Raw genomic sequence first — 27133 nt, 5'->3', positions numbered from 1 at the left:
ATGATCATATGGTTTTTATTCTTCAATTTGTTAACATGGTGTATCACATTGATTGATTTGCATATATTGAAGAATCCTTCCGTTCCTGGCATAAATCCCACTTGGTCATGGTGTATGATCCTTTTAATGTGTTTGTGGATTCTGTTTGCTAGTATTTTGTTGAGGATTTTTGCGTCTATGTTCATTAGTGATATTGGCCTGTAATTTTCTTTTTTTGTGATATCTTTGTCTGGTTTTGGTATCAAGGTGATGGTGGGGATCAGGGTGAGCTTGGGAGTGTTCCTTCTTCTGCAGTTTTTTGGAAGAGTTTGAGAAGGATAGGTGTTTTACTTTTTGATAAAGCTACAATATGTTTGTTACTAACTAATACTTCTAAACCATACATATACATATCCATATGCAGCTAGATAAGTAGATATGGAGTTACTTGTGTACCTGTAGTTGTGAATATGTTTGCATGCATCATAATATATATTATACACACACATGTACACGCATATGCAAAGTCTATCCTCAGTTAAGAAAAGTTGGGTTCTGGGACTTCCCTGGTGGTCCAGTGGGTAAGACTCCAAGCTCCCAAGGCAGGGGACCTGGGTTCAATCCCTTGTCGGGGAACTAGATCCCACATGCATGCCTCAAGTAAGAGTCCACAAGCTTCAACTAAGATCTGGTGCAGCCTAAATAAATAAATTTTTTTTAAAACCCAAAAACAAAACAAAAACAAAACAAAACAAAACAAAACAAAACCAAGAGATGAGTTCTGTACATAAGCTGGCATTTACAGTAGTCAGTTTATAGCACTTTGTTTGGTCAGATAGTATAGTACTGTTAAGATATCTAAAAGAAATGTTTTTAGTTCCACAAAGCTTTCCTGAACCAGTGTTCAAGAAGTGCTACTTGATTTTGTTCTAAATGCCCTCTTTTCTGCCCCTTACCCAGCTCTGCCAGATCTGGGCTCTGAGTTTCATGCTCTTCTACCTGGATCTGGGTGTCTTTTACTTGAGCACATTGCAATTAGATTTATCATTCTATTTACCACTTGACTGGGTCTGATAGCCCCCAATTTCTTTACCATTTAAGATGCTGGCACACCCCTGAGTTCTTTCTCATTATACCATTAATTTAGCCTGGCATTAACTAGGAAAAAAATGAATGCTTGGTGGTATTACTTTCATAGAACAACTCATTAAAACTGATCAGCTTCGAGCATACATAGAACAGAATTGGACTGAATTGGCACACTGGATAGGTTAAAATGTTACTATCCTTTTCAAATCAATATATATTTTAACTATCTGGTTAATAGTCATTTTAAGAGACAGAATAAACATAATTTTCCATTACTAAAATTCACATAGAGAAACAGATCCCTTTACTAATTCACTTCTGTTGGCTGAGGTGGAGTCATTGTTCTTAAAATAAAAATGTCAAGATGATTCCCACATCTGTTTTCTAGGTTTTTTGGGTTTTTTTTCCAGAGTTTTCAAGCCAATCAAAATGTCATGGATTTCATTACATCTTTAAAATCAAATGATAAAATAAATCACTCCTCCCTGGTAAACAGCACCATACCCTGCTTTATTGGTTTTAGAATATCATTTGACTACCCCTGCCAAATTTGGGCCTTTTGAACTGATAAACAGAGAAAAGGCAGCTCCTGTGAAAGGAATCTATATTTATCCTTTACGTTTTCACTAGATGCTGATTTCTCTATGGGAGGAAACAGGACAAATGTACTTTTTGCCAGGACTTCATGTAAAAACCTTGTTACCTGCCATATTTCAATTTTTTCATCTAGAAATATTTGAAATTCACTTATAAATGTGTGCTCTGAGCTGATGACTGATTGATTCACTCTTGTTTCTTCTCTGCCTAAGGCATAACACATATCCATCCATCCATCCAGTTCTTTATTCCTTCATTCAATAAACATCTATTGACCATCCCCTATGTTAGCTGGTGTTATGATTGACACTTTATGTAATTAATTTCATTTGATCCCTATAGCAGTCTTTCAAGACAAATGTTAATATCTTAATTTTGTAAATAAGAAGGCTGATGTCCAAAAGTTAAACAGCTTGCAAACGTCAGATTGTTGTCTTCTGCTCATCTTTGTTTCCTAACACAGTCCTTTTTACATAGGGAGCACTTACTGAATGTTTATTAATGAATGAATGAATGAGCCAGAATACATTTTATTATAGCTAACACCTATTTTATACCCATGAAGCACCACACATACTTCCGTGTTTGTCTGTGTTCTCTCATTTAGTCATTACAAAAGCTCTACTAAGTTCAGTGCTATTCATGACCTTATACTTGCTTTACGGATGAGGGACCTGCGGCAAAGGTGGCAAATTAATATGCTCAAGATCAAACAGCTTGGAAGGAGCAGAGCTGGGAATTGAACTGAGGCTCTGCCTTTGGGGTCCATGTTCTTCACCACCTTGCTCTGTTTGTTTGTTTGTTTGTTTTTGTCTAGCACAGTACATGATGCATCATGAATGCTCAAAAACTGTTTGCTGCAATGATGGTGGTGATGATGTGGAATGGGAATTTTTGTCTGATGTATTGAAAATGCTATTTTATAGGAACTAGGGAATTTTCAAATTACAGTTGCCTGAATTGTCCGTGTAAACTGCAAGAACACTTTATATTTACTTTAACAATTAAATATCTTATTTCTTATTTTTATAGAAAAATAAGAATATGTCTGCATTTGTTTGTAAATGCATTATGATATATATGTATGTGCAGAGAGAGAGAGAGACATGGGTATAGATATAAAGATATAAAACTAATAAACTGGTGATGTCTTTTCTTTCTCATATCAATTTGTAATTTAAAGTCCCAAAATGTAACAGTGTACCTAAATGTAGGGATTTGAAAACAACTAATCATGATTATTTTAAATGATGATTTTAGTAAAATATGCATTCTTTAATTGCTTAAACATAAAGATTTTAACACAAAGAAGTCTGGCACAAAATTATAACCTTTATAAGGAAATTCAAGATAGAAAAAGTGATTCCACTTTAAATCATGTAGCAATAAGACAAATCACTATAAAGTCTGTTTCTGTAGTCAGTTGATCATATGTCCACAAAGACAGCTTTGCTTTTTAACCCGTTGTGTACACATTTTTCAGAATTTAGCGCTGTCGATAGAGGACCCTGGAAGCAGTGAGGGTAATGAGGAGGAATGATAGTTTAGATGTATTCTTTCCCGGAATGCCAGTTGAATTAAATCTTTCGTTCCCACTGCAGACATACAAATCTATACTCTCCTTTCAAGATGAATCCAGAATCAGGAGTCTGCATTCTTTTATTCTTGGTCAGGAGATTAAAATTGATCACAGACCACACAAGGGAGTCGGCTGTAGTGTCACAGCTCAATGCGGTTAACGAGGACAGCGCTTGCCTTCTGATCTCCTTAACTGTGCGCTTACAAGTTACAAATATTATTGATTCCAGGGGTCATCTGAGGCTGTGGGGAGGTTGTGTGACTTGACAATATTTTGCTGTTTTTTAAGGGATAAGAGCTATGAGCCTTGATAGCAACTGGAACAGGGGATAGTTTAAATTTGACAAATGAAGATTTATACTTTTTTGAGCTGGCAAAATCCTTCATGTAGAAATAATGAATGAAAATTTGAGAGTTGATTTAACATAGGTCAAATGACTTGCAGTGAAAGAAGGAAAATAACGCTTTCATTATTACCCTTTCAACAAAATGAATTGATGATAGGTTTGTCATTGTAGATCTGTGCTTTAAACAAATGAATAATGCTTAGAAAATCCCTTTTACAAGACATCATTTAAATTTAAGTAGGCATAGTTTACCTAAAATCTTTGAAAATGTAGCGTAGGTGGGATGTGTGAATAATTACCTGCTAATCTGTAAAGCATGTTTTTATCTTTCTTATGAATAAAACGACTGTATTAACATTCAGAAAATTTAAGGTGCCACAGATCATTGTATGTTAAATTTTCAAAGACTAGGTTATGGTTCCTTTTTTTCCCCTGATAATAAAGATTATAGACTATCCTAAACATATATTCTATGTAATGGTGGAAGAAACACTGTATTTAAGAGCTTTTGCTGGATTAATTCTGGCTTTGGCACTTACTAGCTCTGAGACTTCAGAAAGCTTGTTTCACTGCCTTGAACCTCAGTTTGCTCATTTTTTAAATGGTCCTAAAGATGCCTAGCCGATAAAGCTGTTGTGGAGTTCCGGTACACAAGAATTATTGTTAAGTGGCAAAACACGCTACAAACGTTAACTCAAAATATTTATTACTACTGAGCTTATATGAAGTTGAGCCTGAATTTAGGACAGGGGGTGCTGAAGAGAGCTTCTGAACTGAATTCTGTCTCCTCTCCTTCATAATCTACAGAGTACACTGGCAAGACAGCAAGTTAGAGTCACAGAAGTGTTCATTGTGGCTAGAATTTACAACTATTGGATTAGATGCAATTGCTGATATTGGTTTTACATGAACCATGCTGTAAGCAGCAGAACTCAAACAGCTTAGCAGTAGACTATGACTTATTTAAAAAAACTGAAAATATTTACGATAAGAAATGACCCTAATATCATATTTCAGAAACTGAAAAAAAAAAAAAAAATCAAACATCTACTGCTCACTTCATTAAACCACAGGCATTTGGGATAGAATTCATTATTCTATGTTGACTTTAAAAAGTGTAAGATTTTTATTGATGATGTCAAGATATATGCTTTTATACCATGGTTAGAGTGGTTCAGGTGCTTTTGAGTATAATTTAATATTTGACTGTGTGTATATTGCATAGTTCATAGGGAATTTAAATCATTTCCAAAGAGCAACCCAGAATTTCAATTTGATCTCCCTGATTAATCCACCATCCACTGTTACTGTAGTTTCTTCACCTTGTAGTAGTAAAAGAGAAGATGATACTCTTCGTCTATGTAATAGACTCCATTATAATGAAAATATTTTCAATTATTATTAAATTTCTTATGTCTGTATAAGGCTTCGTGATTCAAGAGTTCTTGGAAAAGCTCAGGGGACGAGGTGCTAAAAGCTTCAGTTTACAGAAGTAAAAGCTAAGGTACAGAGAAATAGGCTAATTTGCTACACATCACACTGCAAGTAGGTGGGGGAACTGAGAGCAAACATAGGTGTTGCTACCTTGGCCATGTATTTCACCTGTCCGGGAGTCATTATTTGGTTTTGCTTTCAGAAGTCAGAAAATTTGTTGCAGGGTGAACCACATATCAGTGGGCCCTTTTGTGGGATTTCCAAACCTACTAGAGGTGGAACAACAGCTCCCTAATTCAAAGCTTCAGTTTTGACGAAATTCTTTAAGAAACCCTCCTAAAGGCAGTTTCTAATCAAACAAATATTATACAAGCTAAGCTACATCCATTTTCTGTTATTCGCTCAGAATTTAATTAATGCAGAGTTGCCATTGTTGACTAATTTTTTCTTCTTAAAAGAGCATTTTAGTATGAATATATTCTCCACTGATACTGATTCCTAGAAAAGCATGTGATATATTTCTCTTCTAGCAAAATCTTTTCATACTTTGGCAGGCATTACCACTAGAATACCTTGCAGTGTGGGTGTCAGTATAGGGTTTATCCTGTTTCCTCTTCCTCTTCTGATTTGCCTCATTTAAATTGATTTTCATAGCTACAATACATATATTTCTATTTTGTTGTTTTTGTTCTCTTTTATGTTCTCTCTCAATATATCTCCTTTAGTTATATTATCTCCAAAAACAACTAATTAATTAATTAATGCTTTTATTTCCAAAATTATAGTATAGTGACCTTGTACTATACTTAAAATTCAAGAAGGATGAGTCCTAAAATCAAAAGTACTCTTTAAACACCTGTTTCTTGGTACATTTTTATGCACTGGAGATATATATATATATATATATAAGTCTGAACTCATACCTCTCTTCTCTTGGCTTCCAGCATACTGCTTTCTCCTGCCTCTCCTGACTAACTGATCCCTCCTCAATTCCCATTTGGGCTCCTTTTCCTCTTTCTTCCTTTAAATGTTGATATATTATCTAGGGCTCCACTGTTGGCTTTCTTTTCCTCAGGATTAGCTCATTAGCATTGATGGCTTCCAGTACAGTCTCTTTGCTGATACTTTTCAAATCTCTTGGTCCAGACCAGATTTCTCTCATGAGCTTCAGACTTGAAATTTTACTTGTTAATTATCTGTAGATTAACTCTACTAGATGTCCCACGCTCCATTAAATATGTTCAAAGTGGAACAATACTGTTGCCCCGGCATCTGCTCCTCTTCCACTGTCCTGGGCCACAGTCAGGCACACCACTGTTGAGGAACCCACCAAAACAGGAAGCTGAGGCTCAGCTGTGACCCTTCCTTTCCCTCTACTCCTTTCAACCGCGAGGTGCCAAATCCAATGAAATTAACCCTTAAAGACCTTCAGGATATGTTTTTATTCTCCTGTATGTATCCCCACTGTCAGTATCTTAGTGTGAATCCTTTTTTTTTTTTTTTCCCCATTAAAGTTACTGTAATAGGAGAAGAAAGTGAAAACATACCTCTAAGGAATCCAGAGGCACAGTTTCAAATCCCATATACAGAATTTCTTTGAAGTAGTAAAATTTTATTCGAAATTTGCATTTCATTCCTCAACATCTCCATTTTTGTCTTAATATAAACACCATCATTTAAAGTACTTATCTTTGATTGAAATTGTTGCCCCAGGAAAGTAGGCTGTGTTTGTACTGAGGCTGTGGACACTCCCTGCAATGCCATGTTAGTGGAGGTTACTAATAATCCCAGTTGAGAAGTACAAGGTGAGTGTTCCTGTCTTATCCGGATTTATGCAGCATCCCCTTACATGATCTAGTTCCTTCATTCTCACTGCCTGCAAATCAGTTCTACATACTGCTACCAATTTGTCCTTGTTAATATACAAAGCTGACTGTATCATTTCCCTGCAGTGTTTCCTCTGGGTAAAATCCAAACTCCTTGGTGTGGCTTGCATGGCCTTTTATGGCCTGGGGCCTGCCTATCTGTCAAATTTCAAGTTTTGCTATTCCCTCTCTCCTGTCTGCTTCCCTGACCACACCCTAGATTCACTCAGATTGAACTCTTACCCCTTCACACCTTTGTATATGTTGCTGATTCTTCCTCTTTCTTTTTCTACCATGGGAAACATTCATCTTTCAAGGCTGAGCGTAAGTGTCATTGTCACCAGCTGAGGTGAACTGTGTTTTGTAAGGGCTCCTGTGCACTTACCTATGCATCCGTTTGTCATAGCACTTATCTTGCTTTCTTCTATTTCTGGTTATGTGTTCTTCTCCCACTAGATTGGAAGCTATTCATCTCTGTATATCCCAAGTACCCCTGTATCCCAAGTACAGTAGGCACTCAATAGGTATTAATGAATAAGTGCTTAAATAAATGAAACATCCAAAATTTCTATTTTCATCTTATCTTAATAACAATTAAAAATCACAACTAGTATCCAAATTTGAAAGTTGAACAGGATAGACTGTAGTTTTTCTTGGCTTTTTTAAGTAACAGAAATTTCAGATATGTAGTGGATGTGGATATGTAGTGAATATACATTGAATCTGCCAAGTTTTATATGGTTAATTACCCATATCAAAGGAAATTTCAATTGGCATTAAGTTTTTAAAATTATCTGTAGTTTTGGTGGTTGTTGTGGTGTTTTATATTAAAATTATGTTAAGTATTAAGAAAGAAAAATATCAAGGAAGGTACAAGTATGAAAGTAATAGGATTTTGGAAGTTAAAATACATAAAAGCCAATTCATTTACTAGTATTTACCACATGCTAGTCACTGTGGTAAGCATTTATCATATTATTGAGATATATTATCTAAATTAATCTATCTGATTTCATAGTAAGGAAATTGAGACTTGAAATTTAAGTAACTGTGATTATGCAGGTTATACAGCCAATATACAGTGTAGTAAAAATATGAACATAGTTATGTCTGACATCAAAACTATAACTTTATTTTACCAGACCTTAATATATTTACAAATTCTTATATAAAATGGTATTTATATACTTGTCAGGTGTGGATAATTACATTGCATTTTGGCATTTGAGACCACACTCCATGCACTTGGAATGGCAGCTGGATAAGTGGTATGGTATAGTTGAATTAATCTTAGTGAATGTGATTCTTTAGCCATTTTTGAGTCACAGGCTCTGTAGGGGGTATAATGAAAGGTATGGACCCTCTGTGCACATACACAATAAAATGCACACATGTACAAAGATACGTTTTCATAGTCTTGGATTCCTTGAAAATCACAGGCAAGTTTCAGAATTTGGTTTCTAGATAATCTGCCTATTTTGTGGATGAACAAACTGAGGTTCAAGGTCAACCATATGTTTCTGAAATGGTTGACCATGTCTATCCATCAAGAGTGTCTTTGGAAAGTGATTACTTTGTGGAATTTTCTGAATTCCTAGAAAAGTATTCTAATTTCAAGACTCTAACTCAGCAGTGTGTCAGTAATACTAAGCACATTCCAAGTATATTTAATCATGGAAATAATTTAATATTTTTCTTATTACATAAACATTTCTTGAAAAAAATCTACTAAGTATTTTCTTGTAAGGTTTTTAAAAACTACAGCAGTGACTTAGAATAAGATAAATAAATTTGCACAGAAATGTATCATTTGAGTAAAGAACAAAATGCATAATTAAAAGATAAAAGAATTATATGGTAGCAAAACCAATATCTATGATTGTGAATTGCATTTTCTACGTGTAAAATTAAGTTGTTTCAGCAGTATAGAACTGTACTATGCTTACTTGTCCACATAACAGTTCTATAAGGAAGTGCATTTTTGTAATTCTTCTAATTTTAAAGATGAGGAAACTGAGGTTTAAAATTTAATGACTTAGGCATGAGCTTATAGCTAATAGCTAAAAAGTAGAGGTCAGGAGTCCATTAGAAGTCTTTTGATTCTGAATCAGGCAGCGCTCCATTGTTTCACAGATAATGCCTGGGGAGAATCAGGTAGATGCAGAAACAAGTTTCAGCAGCTGAGAGAGTCACCAAGCACATTTGGTGCATGGTCTTTATTTTAAGGCCTGCCACTTGCTTCCTCAGACTTGTATTGTTTCACTTTGCAGAGCTCTGAAGGCCAGAGCGTACTTGGGTAATTCAGAATGATTCTTAGCTTTCATTTCAGTTTTAATCCATGACCTTAACTCTTGCATTGTGTTTCACTCTTTTTATTTCAGTACTATAGCAAAGGTTAGCTTGGCTTTAAAGAAAACAGTTTAACTGCATTATCTATTATAAACGCATGTTATATTAAAAATTTTTTACATAAAGTTTTTGATATACAGAATACTTTAGCCTCACAATATAGCTGTAAAATTCATTAGAACGATTACAAATAAAGAGGTTACCAGTACGTATATTTAAGAATTTACTTGAGTAAAAAATTTAGAAGTACAATTAATAAATACCTTTGAGAAAGTAACTAATACAATACAATGAATGTATGGTACATTTACTGGTGATTAACACATTAGTAATACTTTTGAGATTACATTTTTAAAGGGGTGTTCTCCCTTCTACAGAATGTGTGTTTACGGTGGCAGCTTTAACGCTGTTTCCTGCTGTGCAGTTCAATAAAGTATGGTTTTAGGTGGTTGGTTGAGGGTTTTTTTCGTAATGTATGTCGATGGAGATAAGTGTTTTAATTACTTTTTTAATGTCTGTGCTTTTGTATTTTTCTCCTCTCTTCTCTTTTATTTCCTGCTGTTGAGATTACTGCCTCATCTCCACAGCAGGTAGCTGTAGCAAATTTGTTTTCTTTGTAAACCTGGTAGATTTATTTTGTAATATAACTGTTCCTTTTAAGTATTTTATTATTAATGATTTATTTACTTTAGAATATAGTATACTTACATAGTCCTAAATAGTAATTTTCTAACACCATCTAAGAATTCCAGTCATTAAGAAAAAAAAAATCTTTGCCTGAGGCATATTCTTTGAACTTTTTTGCTTACCCTTACTTCATGATGTGAGGATTAAAATTTAAGGAAATTGTTTTATAACAAAAGCCAAATGAGAATGAGAAACAGAGAAAAGAGAAGGGAGGAAAACAAATAGAAAAGGCCCAAGAGATAAAGCACACTTTAATAAATAATACCAAAAATCAAAAGGATATGTATAATTTTGTGACAGAAAAAGAAAATTACATTAACATATTTTTTCTAGAAGAAGGATTTTAATGAGATCTTATTTTTATATTAAAATTAAATTTTAATTAGTAAAATAACTTCTGCTAATTACAAGAAAATTGGATTACAAAAATATAAAGAAAAATAGTTCATCTTCTTTTTTTTGGTCCAGGATTTTGTTGTTTTGGTTCCTTCATATGTCCCTTTATATAGAAAGAACAATAGATAAGGTGGATCCTGAATATAGAAGTTATTTATCAGGAAAGTAAAAAAACACTCAAGGATATTTTATCCATCTTTGAGTTCTTGGACAATATTTTATTCATTAAAATAAGGTCTCTCTCTCTCTCTCTCTCTCTCTCTATTTTTTCCAAATGTGTAAAAGGAGTAAAAATTATGAGACTACAAATGCATAGTGAACCTTATTCTCATTTTGTTATATGAAATTGCTAGATATTTTATTACAGATTAAAAATCCTCTAGAAGAATTTTAACCACTTAGATTCAATTTACTTCATATGTGTTGATCTTGTGAACACATTGATTTATTAATATGTTTATATTGTCTGTCACCCATACAAACTCTAAATTGGAGCCTGATATTAAGCTCTAATACGAAATTTTATGAACTGATCTCATTGGTATAATAGAACTTATACATATTTTCTACATGAAATCATAAAAGCAAACTGAAATACGTTTGTAACTTCATAGGAATTATTACATTTGCTTACTTTATTCTCTTCTCCAATGCTTTTAAAATTCTACTGTTTTCATAATTAAATACAAAAAGAAGATCTTAGTTCAGCGTCTCTCCGATTTTCAAAATTGTATGAGTGTTCTTTACTCCTCTTAGTTCTGGATGTCATTATTGTTATATGTTTCTGTACAGAAAAGTACCTTGTGTAATGGGAAAAAATATGATTTGAGATGGTGATTTCATTCATAACATTTTTTAAAAGTCTTCATCTTGTTATGCTCTAACGAATTACATGATCCATACAATTAATGCTTGTGGTCACATTGAGAGAGAGAGAGACTAGACAGCAGTTATACAGAACATATATTTAATGGGGATTTGAAAAATCAATGAAATGAATACTATTGTGATATATGGTGATCTGATTTCATATGTGTTATATTGAATCACTCCACTCTTTCTGAATTCAGTCTGAACACTCAAGAGCTAAACGCATTTACAGTGGGTTGTCAGAAAAAGATGGGGAGTTTTATTGAGAAAAGAATCACAATAGGGCATCATTGATCTGTTCTCTTTCTAATCCATATATAGATCCTAGAATGATAACCCTTATGGCACTGTTTTCCCTTGGAAGTAAATCCTTTGAGTCATATAAGTGATCTTTAAGTGACAGATGAAGAACTTTATAATCCATTGTGAAATTGTGGAATGCTTAGGCCCTTGAAAAGAATATTTTATTTCCATATTGTAATCTCAACTGTTTGGGCTTGATATCGAAATAGTTTACTTTTTCTAGTAAGTATATAAACACATATATCCATAATACATGTATTTATGAGTTATACCTACATTTACATATCTATATACAGCCATTTAAATATCTTCTTATGATTAATTGCAGTATCTTCTGTTTGTGAAAGTGTATAATATGAATCTTTTATAATGTGACTCTTTATTTTCCATAGTTTTTATATTTTACCCAAGACAGTAATAATGACTTACATTTGAATGTTGTTTTAGATTTACCAGAGTGCTTTTATGTGCACTTTTCCACCTCATTTCAGAACAACCCTGTACATAGGTCAGAGATATCTTCGTTCCAATCAAGGCAGTTAACTCGACTTACTGTGGTAATCATTTTGCAATATATACAAATACTGAATCTTTATGTTGTACACCTGAAACTAATATATGTCAATTATACCTTAATAAAACATAATTAGATAAAATAAAGGAATTTGACAGCCACAGTATTAAAAGTAATTTTACCCAGTACAGCTAGAAAGGGGATATAATGAGACTAGAGCCCAGTTCTACAGACTCCAAGGTCAGTGGTCTCTGAGGCAGGATTTTAACTAACTGATGCAATTTGAATGATGCCTTAACCAATAGAGAGTCTTAACCTTGCTATTTCCTGGTCTTGAAGCACGTATGGTTTGCGTCCATTGTAGTCTGTAGAATGAATGAGGTTAGAGGAATACCCTTGTCTTACCACAGCCTTTCATTCTAACCAGTCTGTCCAACACTGACCGCTTAAATGTGCAACAGTGTGAATTGTGTATATCATGGATTAGATGAACATTTAATTTATGGCTATCCAAATGTATCCTTTCATTATATCAAACAAAGGCTTTTAGGGAGAGAATGCAAATAAAAGGAAACGTTTATTTCACATCTATGCAAAGAGTTTTACATATATTGTTTTCATTTTACTCTCCTAACAACCCTATGATGAGGCCGCTGCTGCCCAGAAAGAATAATTTACTTGCCCAAGGTCAATGGCTAGTAAGAGCTAGAATGAGAATTTTAACGCAGAAAGTCCGACTTAGAGGTCTCACTCTTATTCAGTACGCTGTATTTACAAATGATAGAAATAAGTCAGTTGGCATTAAGATATTTTAAAAAGATTTAATAAACAGAAATAAAGAAAAACAATGGTTACACAGGGACATTTCTTACAAAGACACAACTGCATAGCTGTGGTAGATAGCCTCGTGTCCCTTAGTGAGAGTTTGTTTAATGAATCCACGTTTAACCTTCACATGTTAATATTCTTCCTCATGCGGCACCATTCCCCAAACCAGGCTTAGCAATGAGGACTGAGATCACACAACGTGCTTTCTTCTTTGAGAAGACAGCAAAATCTCAAACACAAAAGTACTTGGAAAAGTGAAAAACTTAGGACATTTGCCATCAACTACATTTTGCTGTGCTCAGCCAGTACACTTGAGAGTAGGACATAATCAGAGGGATCTTATATGTCTACTAAAATCTTCTTATTGAAAAAGCACTCGTGTGAAATAACGGGACGGTATACCTGCAGAGAGAGTTCAGAATACTAGAACATTGCCCATTTCCGTAAGCCAGGAACCTGAGGCAGTCTCACAATGTTCTGTGCTGTCTTCTCCACTTCTGTGGGATGTGTGAGGCTGTCTCCCGTGGCATGTCTATCTGATCACCATCTTCCGCATGACGGCTTAGCTGTCATTCAAGTGAATGCCTTCAAGAATGAGAGGCGTCACACAAATTGTTGCTCAATTCAATTAGCACTGAATGAGTGGACTCAGTGAAGTAACACATGCAGACATTATAAAATCTGAGAAATTCTTAAACACGTCCTACAATAGCTATGAAGACTCAGCCTTAGAAACTTATTCCTCGTCTGTTACTTACTAGATGATAACACAAAACAGAATATTTAATATCTTGTTAATGTTAATTGAAGTTGTGCAGAACTTAATATGAGTACAAAGAATTTACTAAATACACTGCTGTTGTTTATTCTGTAGTTGTTTCAGAGGGAGGTGCTTTGGAAGCAAAGGAAAGATACAGATTTCAAAGAATATCAAATATTGAAAAATAACGAGCAGATACCCAAGGGGAATGCACTTAAGAAGGAAGACATTTTAGAGAGGAATTGTGCTCGAGAAAAGAATCGCAAAACAAAGATGCAGCCTAGGGAAGCAGCCAGTCTTTTCTCTACCACTAGATTGGAACATTCTGTGTTGTATGCGTATCCATAGCCTTACAATGAAACTTAATACATATACGTTGAATGATTACTTTAGACATCACTTGTTATGTAGCAACACATTATAACAGGGCTTAATTTTAACCTTATACATGGCAAAGGCAGCATTTTGAAGTTAAAGCATACACTCTACAGCCAGACCATCCAGGTTAGAAATTGGCATTACTACTTACTTGTTCTATGACCTTCAGCAAAGTTACTTAATCTTTATGTGCCTCAGTTTCCTCATATCTAAAATGCAGATAATAATGCGAGTTGTCTTATAGAGTTGTTTTGAGCATTAAATGAGTTAGTATATAAAAATCACCTACCTATATGTCAGACACTTAGAACAGTGCCTATAAGTAATCAATACATGTTAAGTTAGATTTTCTGTAGTATAAGCAACATTTTAGTTCTTTCTTTTCTTTTTGGAGAACTTGAAAATGATAATCTTTCAGTACTTCTTAAGAAGGTGTTCCTTTGTATAAATGCATGCTGAAACACCAAAAACTTCAGTAACTATTCTAGGGGAACAAAGAAACTATCTGGCCTTCTTGAAAAACAAAGAACACTATACGTATACTACCCTGAGCTGTTTTGTTTGTCAAATCTTTGTCAATTCCTCTTTATTCATAATCCTCCTTCTTCCCACTGAAAGGTGAATTAAAAAGTCATTTCAGTGTCATTTTGAAATCATCCTGGTATAGACACATACCTTATTTATTAATATGCCACCTACTCTCAGGGAAATCTTCCTTTGATAGATGGGTATTTGCAAGTTTCATTATCTTTCATATTTCACTTAAGGTTGCTTCATTTTTCTTCTTTTGTAGCACTTTGTTTAAATTTGCTAAGGTTTTAATACTTTACTTTGATTTAAGCTTTATTCTTCCTTGCCACAAGATGTTGAATTTGAAAAAAAAATTATAAACTACAGAATAATAAACCTATCATAATATTAATAGATAGTGTTTATTGAGCATTCACTATGTGCCAGGTCCCAATTCTTTATATATATATGTATGGATAGATAGATAGATAGATATTCCTTTAAGTCGCACATCTGTGAGAGAAGAGAAATATAATTATTATCTCTGTTTTAGAAATGCAGAGGTGGAAGATCAGAGCAATTAATGAATTGTTTCAGGGCTCTCTAGAAAGATAAAGCCTTTAAGAGATATATAAAATAGATGAATAGGTAGATAGATAGATAGATAGATTGAGTGGTATGATTTATTTCAAGGAATTGGCTTATGCAGTTGTGGGAGCTGGCAAATCTAAAATCTGTAGGCCAGGCCAGCAGACAGACAGAATTTCTTCTTTCTTAAGGAAACCTCAATTTTTTTCTTAAGACCTTTGGACTGATTGGATGAAGCTTATCCAGATTATTGAGGTAATCTCCTTTACTTAAAATCAACTGATTATAGATATTAACCACATCTATAAATTGCCTTCACAGTAATACCTGGATTAGTGTTTGATTGGATAATTTGATGTGTGTACTTAGCTATGTACACATAAAACTAACAGTCATAGGAACTTACAGAAGATCACAATCAGATAAATGGGAGAGGTAGAACTCACACCAAACTCTGTCTGATGACAAAGACCCTGTTCCTAATCACCCAGCAGCATCATGGTTAGCAGAGAATAGGGTACTTCTGCCAGCTGGGCTGGACTGCCAAAGAGTATGTGAGCAGAGCTTCACATACATGGTCCTAATAGATGATCTGCCACCCAGGTAGGGGAGAAGGGCTCCGTGGACACTGGGAATCTAAAAGTGAGCATGACTTGAGGTGTGGCTAAATAGGCTGCAGAGATAACCCAATCATAATCATCCCATCCAGTTACTGGCTCATTTTTCCTCTCCTCAAGCCAGTATCTATAGGTCAGAACATTTAGCTGGTGCCCTCTTGAACATTTACAGGGAGAATCTGACCCAGTAAATGTTAAATTCATTACAGTGATAAATGCAGAGTGGGGTGAAAGCACAGGAAACTCAGTTGTCCTTGTCAGTGTATGATTCAAGTGAAAAACTGAAATTTAAATTTTACCAAAGCTTTTTTCTTGTGAAATAATTCTTGCAGGAGACAAAAAGTCATCTCTATGGGTCAGGCGGTGTGTTTAATACGAATGCCTTGCATTTCTTTATATAACAGTTATTTTAGCAGTGGGTCTATAGAAAATAAGCACAGATGTAAATCTCCCTTTTACCTTAACCATGGCAAGTAATGAAAAAGCTCAGATTAGGAATTAGTAAAGGAAGGATCTTAGACTTCATTACCAGAAACTGTAGAATTCTTATCCACCACTTACATTCTCTGTGCTTTGTTTTTGATCTGTCTTAAAGGTTTTTGCTTATCATATCACCTTGAAATTGCAAAACCCTTCACATTGTTTTCCTTGTTGTGGATTTTTAACAGGAAAATGGGAAAATGAAGTACCATAGAACATATGTAATCTCTATAGTATAGTAATATGAAAGGGGAGACAGGTCCTTATTATTTAAATATGTATATTTTATATATATATATAAAATGATACATGTTGGCTTGACTAATCAAATGTAGCTTAAACTACAATCATCTTTTAATAGCTTTCAAGAAAAATTGTTTTGTCATTAGACTCTTCAAGTACATATTCAGCTATATTTATGTAACTGTAACCACCCCCATCTCAGTCCTTCGAAAAGAATTGCATTAATATATATAACCACACATTTATGTAATAGTTTCCATGTTACAAATAGACTAAGAGATATTCCTCCGTGTCAGAAAATGAAGAAATAAAGTTATCCCCGTTTTGTTTATAGAGAAGCCAGAGCAAAGACCAGTCAAATGACTTGCCTAACTCTCTTAGATAATTAAAATAATTTTAAAAAATGGTCTTAAAATAACCTAAAAACAAAGGGCAAATCTTTTGGGGGGAGGAAATGAAAGAGGTGCTAGACAGGAAAGAAAAATGTTTGATTTAATTTGAAGGGACAGCAGTGGTTTATTGCTGGCTACGCACTCAACCCACCAGCACCTTCAGTTTTCAGGTCAGATACAGTATCAACCTTATCGCACACAACAAAACTCATCTCCTGGGCCATGCTTTTTACTCCGAGTGTCTACCAGCAACTACCATTTGCTTTCATTTAACTATGAAATAAGCTCCTGTTTCTCTGGAATGGTCTATTGGTAGACTGAGATTTGGATAGTAAATAACATTAAACTATAAATTTCCCCCTTATGGAATTGAGATGAAAAGCTTTCCTGTAGTGGGGTGAAAGCTATCAGATTTGCTTCATTTGTAGTTTGAAAACATTTTAACCAGCTATTCATATTCTTTTCAAAATGTTGGCAATTATTTCCTAATTAGTTGATACATGCATGTTATAGAACATTTGGAAAATAAGGAAATAATTTTTAAAAACCCAGAATATCCACAATCTTACCACCAGAAATGATTACAGTTCAGATTATATAGTTTATATATTTTTATAAAACTTAAATCATACTATACACAGTGTTTTATGTCCTGCTAGTTTATTTAACACTGTATTTTGACTACAATCTGTTACCACATTTTTCAAATGTTTGTTTTAATGGCTGCATTTTGTTCTGTCATGTTTTTCATCTCTTAAAGTAAAACTGGATTATTCATTCTGTTGGCATTTTGATATTCCTCCACCCTTTCTCTCTCTCTCTTATCTTTTTTTTCCACTGACCATTTTTGTACATCAAACCTTTATTTGCATGTCTTAGTATTTTCTTATGATAGATTCAAAACTGTTTTTTAGAATTAGATACCAGTTTCTACCAAATTTCTACCAAAAGAGCATAACAAATCCCATCTTTAACCTTGCCATATAGTGTAATTTTCTTAAACCCTTTACTTTTTAATAGAGGAGAAATCATATCTCATTGTTTTAACTTGCAGTTCTTAAATTACTAGGGGATTTAAGATTTTTGGTGCTTATAAACTATTTATATTTTTTGTTATCCCAATTTTTGTTACCCTTTGTTTATGCTTCTATTGAAAAGTTAATATGTTCCTCATTAAAACTGAGAAATGTCTTTATATAGAAAAGACATTTTATTTGTTAAAATATTCTTCTAGCTAATCACTTGGCATTTAATTTGTTTATAATATTTTTGAAGTGTAAAACTAGCTGAATTTTTGTGGTAAAATACTTTTTTTTCCTTCGAAATTTTTTCGTCTTTCCTCCCCCCCTACCCCCTTAGAAAGACCTTCCATATTCAGGAGCTAGATAAACATATATCCATATTTTCTTTTAGGTTTTGTGATGAATTTTTTATATTTAGCACTTTAATACACCAGAAATTTATTTTTATTTATGACATGAGGAAAGAATATAACTTGATTTTCCCCTTAACACTATATGTGAGTATCCATGTTTCTGTATATGTACATGTGCACATGAATGTGTGATTTATGATGTATTCTTAGTTATGTATTAAAGGTATACTCTGAGGTCTGTTACATTGTGTTATGTACATTCTTTTATGTTAATTTGGTTATAGATTTTTTTCCTCTAAGAACCACATTATCTTAATGATTACAGCTTTCTACTTTCTTTCTAATAGTCGGTAGGAAAAGTCACTCCTCCTGCTAATGATATTTTATAAATTTTTTTACTTAGGTTTGCCAGAACCCAAAAAGGATCACATCTTCCAAGGCCTGACACAGGACCAGGGGTTTTATACATCCAAAGACTTTCTGCCACTTGTAGCCAAAAGCAGTAAAGCAGGTATCACATATTGTCTTCTGTTCCTAATGTTACCTATGTTGTTATGTGTATTATGAATGTATATTAAGTCCAGGCTCAGTAGGAAATTGTCCAGATCTCCAATGCATCCTTTTATAACACCAATGTAAAATGAAAAAAAAAAAATCTGATATTACTGTTAGCCAGAATCATCTATTTGTCCATCCTCCCAATCAAACATCATCATAAGGATTTTTCACTGTGTTATATACAGGTCTAAACTGCATTATGAAAAGTTGCTTCAAAATAAGAGTGCCCTTAACAAACATCAGAAGATGTTCTTAAAAGAAAAGGCAGGAACTTCACTTTGGGAACTGTTTTATTTTTTTGTTTAAAATAGGACAAGTGACCATGTCTTCCATGATTTGTATCCACACCAGCAGAAAGATTCAGTCTCTTCTTGAACCACAGTTTTATGAAATTAAAATAAAACACTTCGATGGATACCCTAATACCTAGTCTCTGTGTGAAATCACTTCACACACCAAAGGAAGAGCAACTAGAAGCTATGCCTGTCCTCTGCTTTGACTGGGCTAGAGTCATCGTCTTAGTGTTAAAGAATCTATAATATATTCCCTAAAACCCGATAGTCAAACTCCTTTAAATATATATTTTTAAAGAATTCTGGGGCTTCCCTGGTGGAGCAGTGGTTGAGAATCTCCCTGCTAATGCAGGGGACACGGGTTCGAGCCCTGGTCTGGGAAGATCCCACATGCCGCGGAGCAACTAGGCCCGTGAGCCACAACTACTGAGCCTGCGCGTCAGGAGCCTGTGCTCCGCAACAAGAGAGGCCGCGATAGTGAGAGGCCCGCGCACCGCGATGAAGAGTGGCCCCCACTTGTCGCAACTGGAGAAAGCCCTCGCACAGAAACGAAGACCCAACACAGCTATAAATAAATAAATAAACAAATAAATTAATTAAAAAAAAAAAAGAATTCTGAACTTCAGATAGTCTAACATCAATTACACATGGAAAAGATAAGAATCTACATTTATTCTCCTAAAATTGAAAAAGATAAGAAACTTTCTCTCTTAGATCAATCTGTAGAACTTTACAGCTAAAGTTGTGTACCATCTTCGTCCTCTTCCTTCCAAGAGAACATGATGCTTGCTAGGGAAGATCATTGTACACATAGCATGTATTTGAGAATTACAAAAGGCTAATTATGTAATCCCAAATACAAACTCTTTCAAGCAAAATGATTATGCTATCTGTGGTGCCATTTCAAAAATTATAGTAATTTATCTTGTCAACGGTTTTATTTAATCCAATAATACAGCGCTACCTAATACATAGTGAACACCTGCATTTTACTTTTTAAAGAATCTTCATATGGGCATCAAATATTCATATAAATGCTGTTGAGAAATGTTCACTTGGAGAGTCATATTTCTTTTATTGCTCAGTTTTACAAACAAAACCAGGAAAAAAGCAGTAAAAGGGAGGAAGTTTTATTTTAACTGTTTCAAGAAAATAGTTCTCAGAAATTCTTCAGTTACATAAAGGGAACATATTCAGCATGTTAATTTTCAAAATTTACTAAATATACTATGCAGCAGGGCTATATGTTAGAAATCTTATAAGATGATTTCTAAATAAAATGTTTTAATCAAATACTGCAGATTATTAACTTAGATCACAAGGATCACTTTTTTTCTTCTAACAAACAAATTTAATGACAATAAGTTAAAAATACATATCACAACTTTGACAGAGAGTTTAAATTGATTGATTCCAGTTTATTATGACCCACACTCTTCAAAATGTGTTATAGCTATCCTTCTAGAAGGAAAAAAAGAAGTTAAAGGTATTGACTATGAAATTACATGTATGAGCATATTTTTAAAGTGGGAATAAAACTGTCTTTCAATGAAGCAGAATAATTTGATAGTGACACTCCATCCTCGAAAACTGCAAGATGCAATTTTACACTGCTTTGAGTACAAGTATCTTTTGAGCTGTCATGCAGAAATGGTTTCTCTACTTGAAAATGGGGTCTTCCTTTCATCATTCAGGAATGTGTGCCTGTCACTCTCCATTGCCATCGATACGGGGAGCCGTGATTGTACTTGGAGCTGGAGACACAGCTTTCGACTGTGCAACATCCGCTTTACGTTGTGGAGCCCGCCGAGTGTTCATCGTCTTCAGAAAAGGCTTTGTTCATATAAGAGCTGTCCCTGAGGAGGTAAAATGGAACCATCAGAAAATATGGAGTTGTCATGCAACAAATTTTAGAAGATGTAACTGTTAATGTGCAGTCTCCTAGTTTAAATCATTAGAATGTTCTTCAGATTGTGAGACGCACATTTAAAAATTTCTGGGTTACCCATAGTTGCTTTTTCTAGTACAGACATTCAAAGTAAAAGAAAATTATTTTATAATACTGATTTGGATACAATGAGAAGTTTATCTTTGTCAATACACAAGTGCTTCTTATTCTCAGGGTTAATGTCTTTGAAAGGTACTGTATTTAACTAGTAACAGTGGAATGTGCTAAGTCTTGCATATCCAAATACTAGATACTCTTCACAAAATATATGGATATTAATTAGGAGAATGTGGTAGTTAGAGACATTCGGAATTTTCCATAAGTCAAATTTACAAGCTGCATTCAGATATATATATATCATACTTATAGTTAATTCATTCTGCTATGAAGGCAGTAGAACAAAGAGGTTTCCATTTATTTCTTAAAAGAGCTCTAACATAAGCATTATTTAGAATTAATAATTAGTTAACTTACTAAAAATGACAGATTTAAAATCATTTCATTCTAACAGGTGACTGGTGACTAATCTTGGGTGAAACATCAGCTGGGTACATGCACCACAGACTTCTCAAATTTTAACATTAAGGAAGATAATGCCTTATAAAGGGTATTAGTTCTGAGAAAAGAACCAAATGTATTTATAGAAAGATAAATTACTCATTTAATCCAAATCAGTATTATGAATTTGATTTGCTTTAGAATGCCTGAACATATTTGGAGTCTCTATTCTAGGCAAGAATTATAACTGTAGTCAATAGGTAATTTGTCACATATAGACTAACCACATTACAGATTAATCTCACTAAAATATCAGAGTCACCACTGGTTCATGACTGAGTTAAAAATGTCAACTTTATTCTCCAGATTTTTCTCTATCCACTCTACCCTTTCAGACTTTTCCAAAATCCAAGGTGGAGATAGTCTTGTAATCATAGGAGTTTTTTCTGGAGCACCATTTTATTTTACTTATTTTTTATTTATTTATTTATTTATTTATTTATTTATTTATTTATTTAAACATCTTTATTGGAGTATAATTGCTTTACAATGGTGTGTTAGTTTCTGCTTTACAACAAAGTGAATCAGTTATACATATACATATGTCCCCATATGTCTTCCCTCTTGCGTCTCCCTCCCTTACACCCTCCCTATCCCACCCCTCTAGGTGGTCACAAAGCACCGGAGCTGATCTCCCTGTGCTATGCGGCTGCTTCCCACTAGCTATCTATTTTATGTTTGGTAGTGTATATATGTCCATGCCACTCTCTCACTTTGTCCCAGCTTACCCTTCCCCCTCCCCGTGTCCTCAAGTCCATCCTATAGTAGGTCTGCGTCTTTATTCCCGTCTTGCCCCTCTTGCCCCTAGGTTCTTCTGACCATTTTCTTTTTTTTTTTTTAGATTCCATATATGTGTGTTAACATACGGTATTTGTTTTTCTCTTTCTGACTTACTTCACTCTGTATGACAGTCTCTAGGTCCATCCACCTCACTACAGATAACTCAGTTTCGTTCCTTTTTATGGCTGAGTAATATTCCATTGTATATATGTGCCTCATCTTCTTTATCCATTCATCTATTGATGGACACTTAGGTTGCTTCCATGTCCTGGCTATTGTAAATAGAGCTGCAATGAACATTTTGGTACATGACTCTTTTTGAATTATGGTTTTCTCAGGGTATATGCCCAGTAGTGGGATTGCTGGGTCGTATGGTAGTTCTATTTTTAGTTTTTTAAGGAACCCCTCCATACTGTTCTCCATAGTGGCTGTATCAATTTACATTCCCACCAACAGTGAAAGAGGGTTCCCTTTTCTCCACACCCTCTCTGGAGCACCATTTTAGCCATCAATTAGTGCAATCTTATCATGGTACAAATAAAAGGAAAACAGCTGTACTGGAGTAAAGTGACTTGCCTAAGATAAAAAAAGACAGAAGCTAATTTGATTCATCTTTGTCTCCTCATGCATAGCATAGGACCTCAGCAAATAATAAGTACTTGAGCAATATGTTTTGAACTAAATATTTTAAATCTTATTTTTCTAAATCTAAAGTCAGAGAAGTTTTCATTATGAAAGGCTGCACCTTGAAAGTTGGAAGGGAAGACACCCCTGAATGACAATGTCAGTTTACTTCATACTTTATATTATAGTCATCTTGCATTGGCAAGGGTCACTAGAAATGAGTAGTGGTTATTTCTTCTGCATAAGTAGAACACACATAGACGCACAAAACGAGACCAGATAATTAATTACTTGAGAAGGTAGAAGTTTTGTTTGCTTGTTTGTTTTTTTGTTTGTTTAATCAACCTACATTTATTGAGCATCCACTGTGTTTCAAGCACTGCTTTAGGCAATTGGAATACAGCAGTGAACACATCAGATAGAAATTCTTGCCCTCATGGAGCTCATACCTAGTAAGGAAAGACACTCAACCAAACAAATTGTCACATAAATGTATGTTGAACAGTGGTTAATGCAATGGAGAAAATAGTTAAAATAGGAGTAAACAAAGTGTGAATTTGGGGAGAGGGTATGGTGGAAGAGGAGACAGGACTTGCCATTTTAAATGGGGTGGTCCAGGAATGCCTCTCTAATATGATGACTTTGGGGATAGAGATGAAAACATTGAGGGAATGTAGACATTTGGGAGAAAAAGGTTCCATATCAAGGTAAATGCATTCATCCTTGATTGAGGAAGGCTCTTGGACTTCTAGGAATAGGGGAAAAAAAAAAAAGTCAGCGTAACTGGAACAGAGTATGAGAGGATAGTATGTGGCAGTATGTGGTGAGGTCTTGTAAGTGTTCATAAGGTCTTTAGTTTTTACTGAGTGAAAGAGGAAACAACTGAACTGTTTTGAGCAGACAAACATCAAGATCTGAGTTAAATTTTAAAAGGACTGCTCTACTGATAATTGACTAAGGGGGATTGGGTCAGAAGCAGGGAGGCTATTCAGGGGCTAATTGTTAAAGCGGCTGGATTATAGGAACGAAAGGATCAGAGTCCAGGCATGGCTCAGTCAGAAGACCAAAGCTTGGTGGGATGAACTGTGTTTATCAAAGTATTGGGAGGAAGCAATGGGTTGGTGGGATAACTTGTCGTACGCCTGCAGTTGAGCTTAGTAGAACTCAGGCGGATCTGGGGCTTAATTAAAACTAGAAGAACAAACGTTTGGATGTTTATTGTTAGCTTACAAGAAACTAAAATGTTTACATGGTCTTAAAACTACTGAGCTGTGAGCTCTATGAGAACAGTGCCTTGATCATCACTTTTTTCTTCCCCTGCCTAGCACAATCGATGCCACATAAGAAGTGTTCAACAAATAATTGTGGAATGAATGTTTTCTGGAGAGAATAAGCATCCAGGGCTTCTAGCATTAAAAAGGCTCATAGTTTCCAAGTTAGATAAATGTAATTACTTGATTTGGTATACATCAAAGAGGTCCACTTCCGCCCTTTCACCGGAGGGAGAGCGGCGTGGGGTGAGGCTGGGTAGAACTGTGGCGAGGTGTGTGGAAGGCGCCTGCGGGCTGAGTGTGTGAGTGGACGCGTGAATGTGTGAGTGCGCGCGTGGTGCGTGCAAGGCGAGTGCGTGCGCCCGCCCCCGTGCCCCTCCCCCGGCCTACACCTTGATCTTATTTGATCGGGTTGTGACTCCAGCCCCGCCGGACCAACCCGAAATGAAAAGCTCCCCTCCTGCGAAGCCCCTTCTTCGGGGCGCTGTGCAGCGAGGCCCCTTGGGCGGTGGCAACGCTGCGGTCCCGGAGGTCCCGGAGCTGGTCCTACTGGGCCCGGCGCTCAGAAGTGATGAATTGATCAGATAGACGAGGCTGGGCTTGTCCTGGGCCACTGATTATCGAGGCGATTCTGATCTGAAAAAAAAAAAAAAAAAAAAAAAGAGGCCCAAGACATGGTAGTGCTAACACTTATGAAACTGGTAAGTCAATATCATGTATCTACTTCAAGATACAGGTTTTGAAAGAATGTTCTCAGACAAATTTTCAACCTATATGAAGAATTTAATATCAAACCCAATTTCTTTGTATTTCTTCTATTCCTCCTATGCTTTCTACCCCCAGTACACACAAACTGCAATCACACTGGTTTCTTTGAAGTCAATGAAGATTGACATTTAGAGTTTTTCTCAAATATGTATATTGTTTATTGGGCTTTGGCTCTTTGATGGAATTTGGAAATAACATAATTTGTCTGTTGGTAAAAGGCCTTACTGTCAGGCATGTCAGCATGTATATATCCAAATCTGTGGTCTAATTCTCAAGTGATTTTTGAAGGGGGAGGGAAATACAGAACAATATAAAGTTTTCCCATCATTTAGTGGCAAATATGAATTATTACATAGGCCAGTTAGACTTAACAAGGAATTGTTACATGGTTAGTAACAAAGAACCATATAATTAGATCCAGAAATGTTTTAATCTACTAAGTTAGGAGGCACCACTGATAGATTCTGCAGTGACAAGCGCATCCCATTTCTCTAATGCAGAGGTTTTCTTACTTCAGTGTGCATCAAAATCACCTGGAGGGCTTGCTCAACACAGCTTGCTGGGCCCTAGTCCCAATTTCTGACTGAGTAGCTGTGGGATGGGCCTGAGAATGTGCATTTTTAACAAGTTCACTGGTGATGTTGAGGCTGCTGATCTGCTGCTCTAGTGTACCATCAATGTGGCTTCCAGCTGTCTAATTAGAGCCATAAGCAGTGTGGTGTTTGGGGGCACTTTCCATCTTAGTTAACGAAGCATTAATGCTACAGGATATAAGGTTTGATGAAATGAAGACATGGAGGCATCATCAGCATATTGATGTAATTCTGATTCCAAATGTCTTTCAGTCTCCCTTGTGGCCTCACACACATGCTAAATAGGACGCTACTGACAAACTAGCACTGCTCAGCCATGGGTCCTTAGGGAAACCAGCCAATCATTCAGCACTGTCCTCTAAGAAGATGAGGGAGAATCTGTTAATAATTCCCTCCAGAACTTTCTGCAAGCTTAAATAGGTGAGATTAAATTTCACAGGATAACAGAATCCCCAAAAATGCTGGTATTAAAAGTTGTTGACAGATCAGATAGAACTGCAAGAATGCTTTAGGCAGTTGGGAATCCCTAGAAGGAGGCATGAAGGTCAGGACTCAACAGACCCTCTTGAGTTGATAAATTTAAAGGATAAGGTTAGGGAAGGACTTTGTAGTTCTTATTAATTATTACTGAGAAGAATATGGTACAAAATTATTTTAATAGCATAGTCCCACACACAGAGAACATACCAAGAATCTATTGTTCACATAGTCAATTTCCCAATGGCAGCAAAACATGACAGGTCTTTAATTCTGCTATATTTTAAACGGGCTCTCTATCTTACTCCCTAGCACCCCCTGGCTTCCCCCCTGTTTATTTGCCAAAATGATAACTGATTTAACTTTGATGATGCCTGTTTCTATGTATTTTAGCTATTCAGATGGTCAACTATTTTGATAACGCTACTTTATTATTTTTAATAATAAAATAACAGAACCAGATTGCCTGGTCTGTTAGTCAAAAATTTCTTCAACTATTATTACAACTCTGAAATAACACATCTTAGTGTGAAAAAATATACCTTTTAATTGAATCCTTCTGGTACCACACAGCATGCCCCATTATAGATCATTCATGTGGCATGATCCGTAGGTCTCTCCTCAGATATTTTTAATATCAAATAATCATGTTAAAGCTACATCCGTAGATACTTTCATCATCTAAATATGGCTAGCTAAACATTTCCTACCAGTAGCTAACGTTTTCTAGTTTTTTAGTTATGAGAGATATGACCGTGGGACTATTTTTAGAAAATAAACTTTATAAGGTGGCAAATTTAATTTTACTTAGTAAGGGTGATGCTTATAGCAGCTCTTCAATATTTGTCACCTGCACATCATTTCGGTTGACGTTCTCCATGGAAGGTAATCAGAGACCTGTTAGCATGGTTGGAGATATGAAGGTACCTGCAAACAAACACACACACACAATTGTCCCCAGGAACACAAAGTTAATTAATGGTAGTTAATGACTCCCTTGGTACTAAGATATTAAGTATGCCTTTAATAATTTATGATGATGTGGGAATGACATTCTAAGGATCTGTATGTGTTTACATTTTGA

The 27133-nt window shown here is 35.1% G+C and overlaps 1 protein-coding gene and 1 non-coding gene across 2 annotated transcripts in view; both read left to right on the top strand.

Moving 5' to 3' along the window:
• Nucleotides 1-27133, top strand: part of DPYD (dihydropyrimidine dehydrogenase) — a 794060-nt gene that overhangs the window by 329475 nt on the left and 437452 nt on the right. Inside the window, 2 exon segments of the mRNA XM_036825276.1 lie at nucleotides 18583-18690; nucleotides 20725-20894. Of these exon segments, the coding sequence (XP_036681171.1) occupies nucleotides 18583-18690; nucleotides 20725-20894 (278 nt within the window).
• On the top strand, nucleotides 24432-24851 carry LOC118887470. Its single transcript, XR_005018010.1, has one exon.

The sequence above is a fragment of the Balaenoptera musculus genome, chromosome 1 (genome assembly GCF_009873245.2).
Source record: "Balaenoptera musculus isolate JJ_BM4_2016_0621 chromosome 1, mBalMus1.pri.v3, whole genome shotgun sequence".
In the NCBI taxonomy this organism is placed as follows: domain Eukaryota; kingdom Metazoa; phylum Chordata; class Mammalia; order Artiodactyla; family Balaenopteridae; genus Balaenoptera; species Balaenoptera musculus.
Note: the sequence above shows the minus strand (reverse complement) of the source record. Positions and strands in the feature narration are given on the sequence as shown.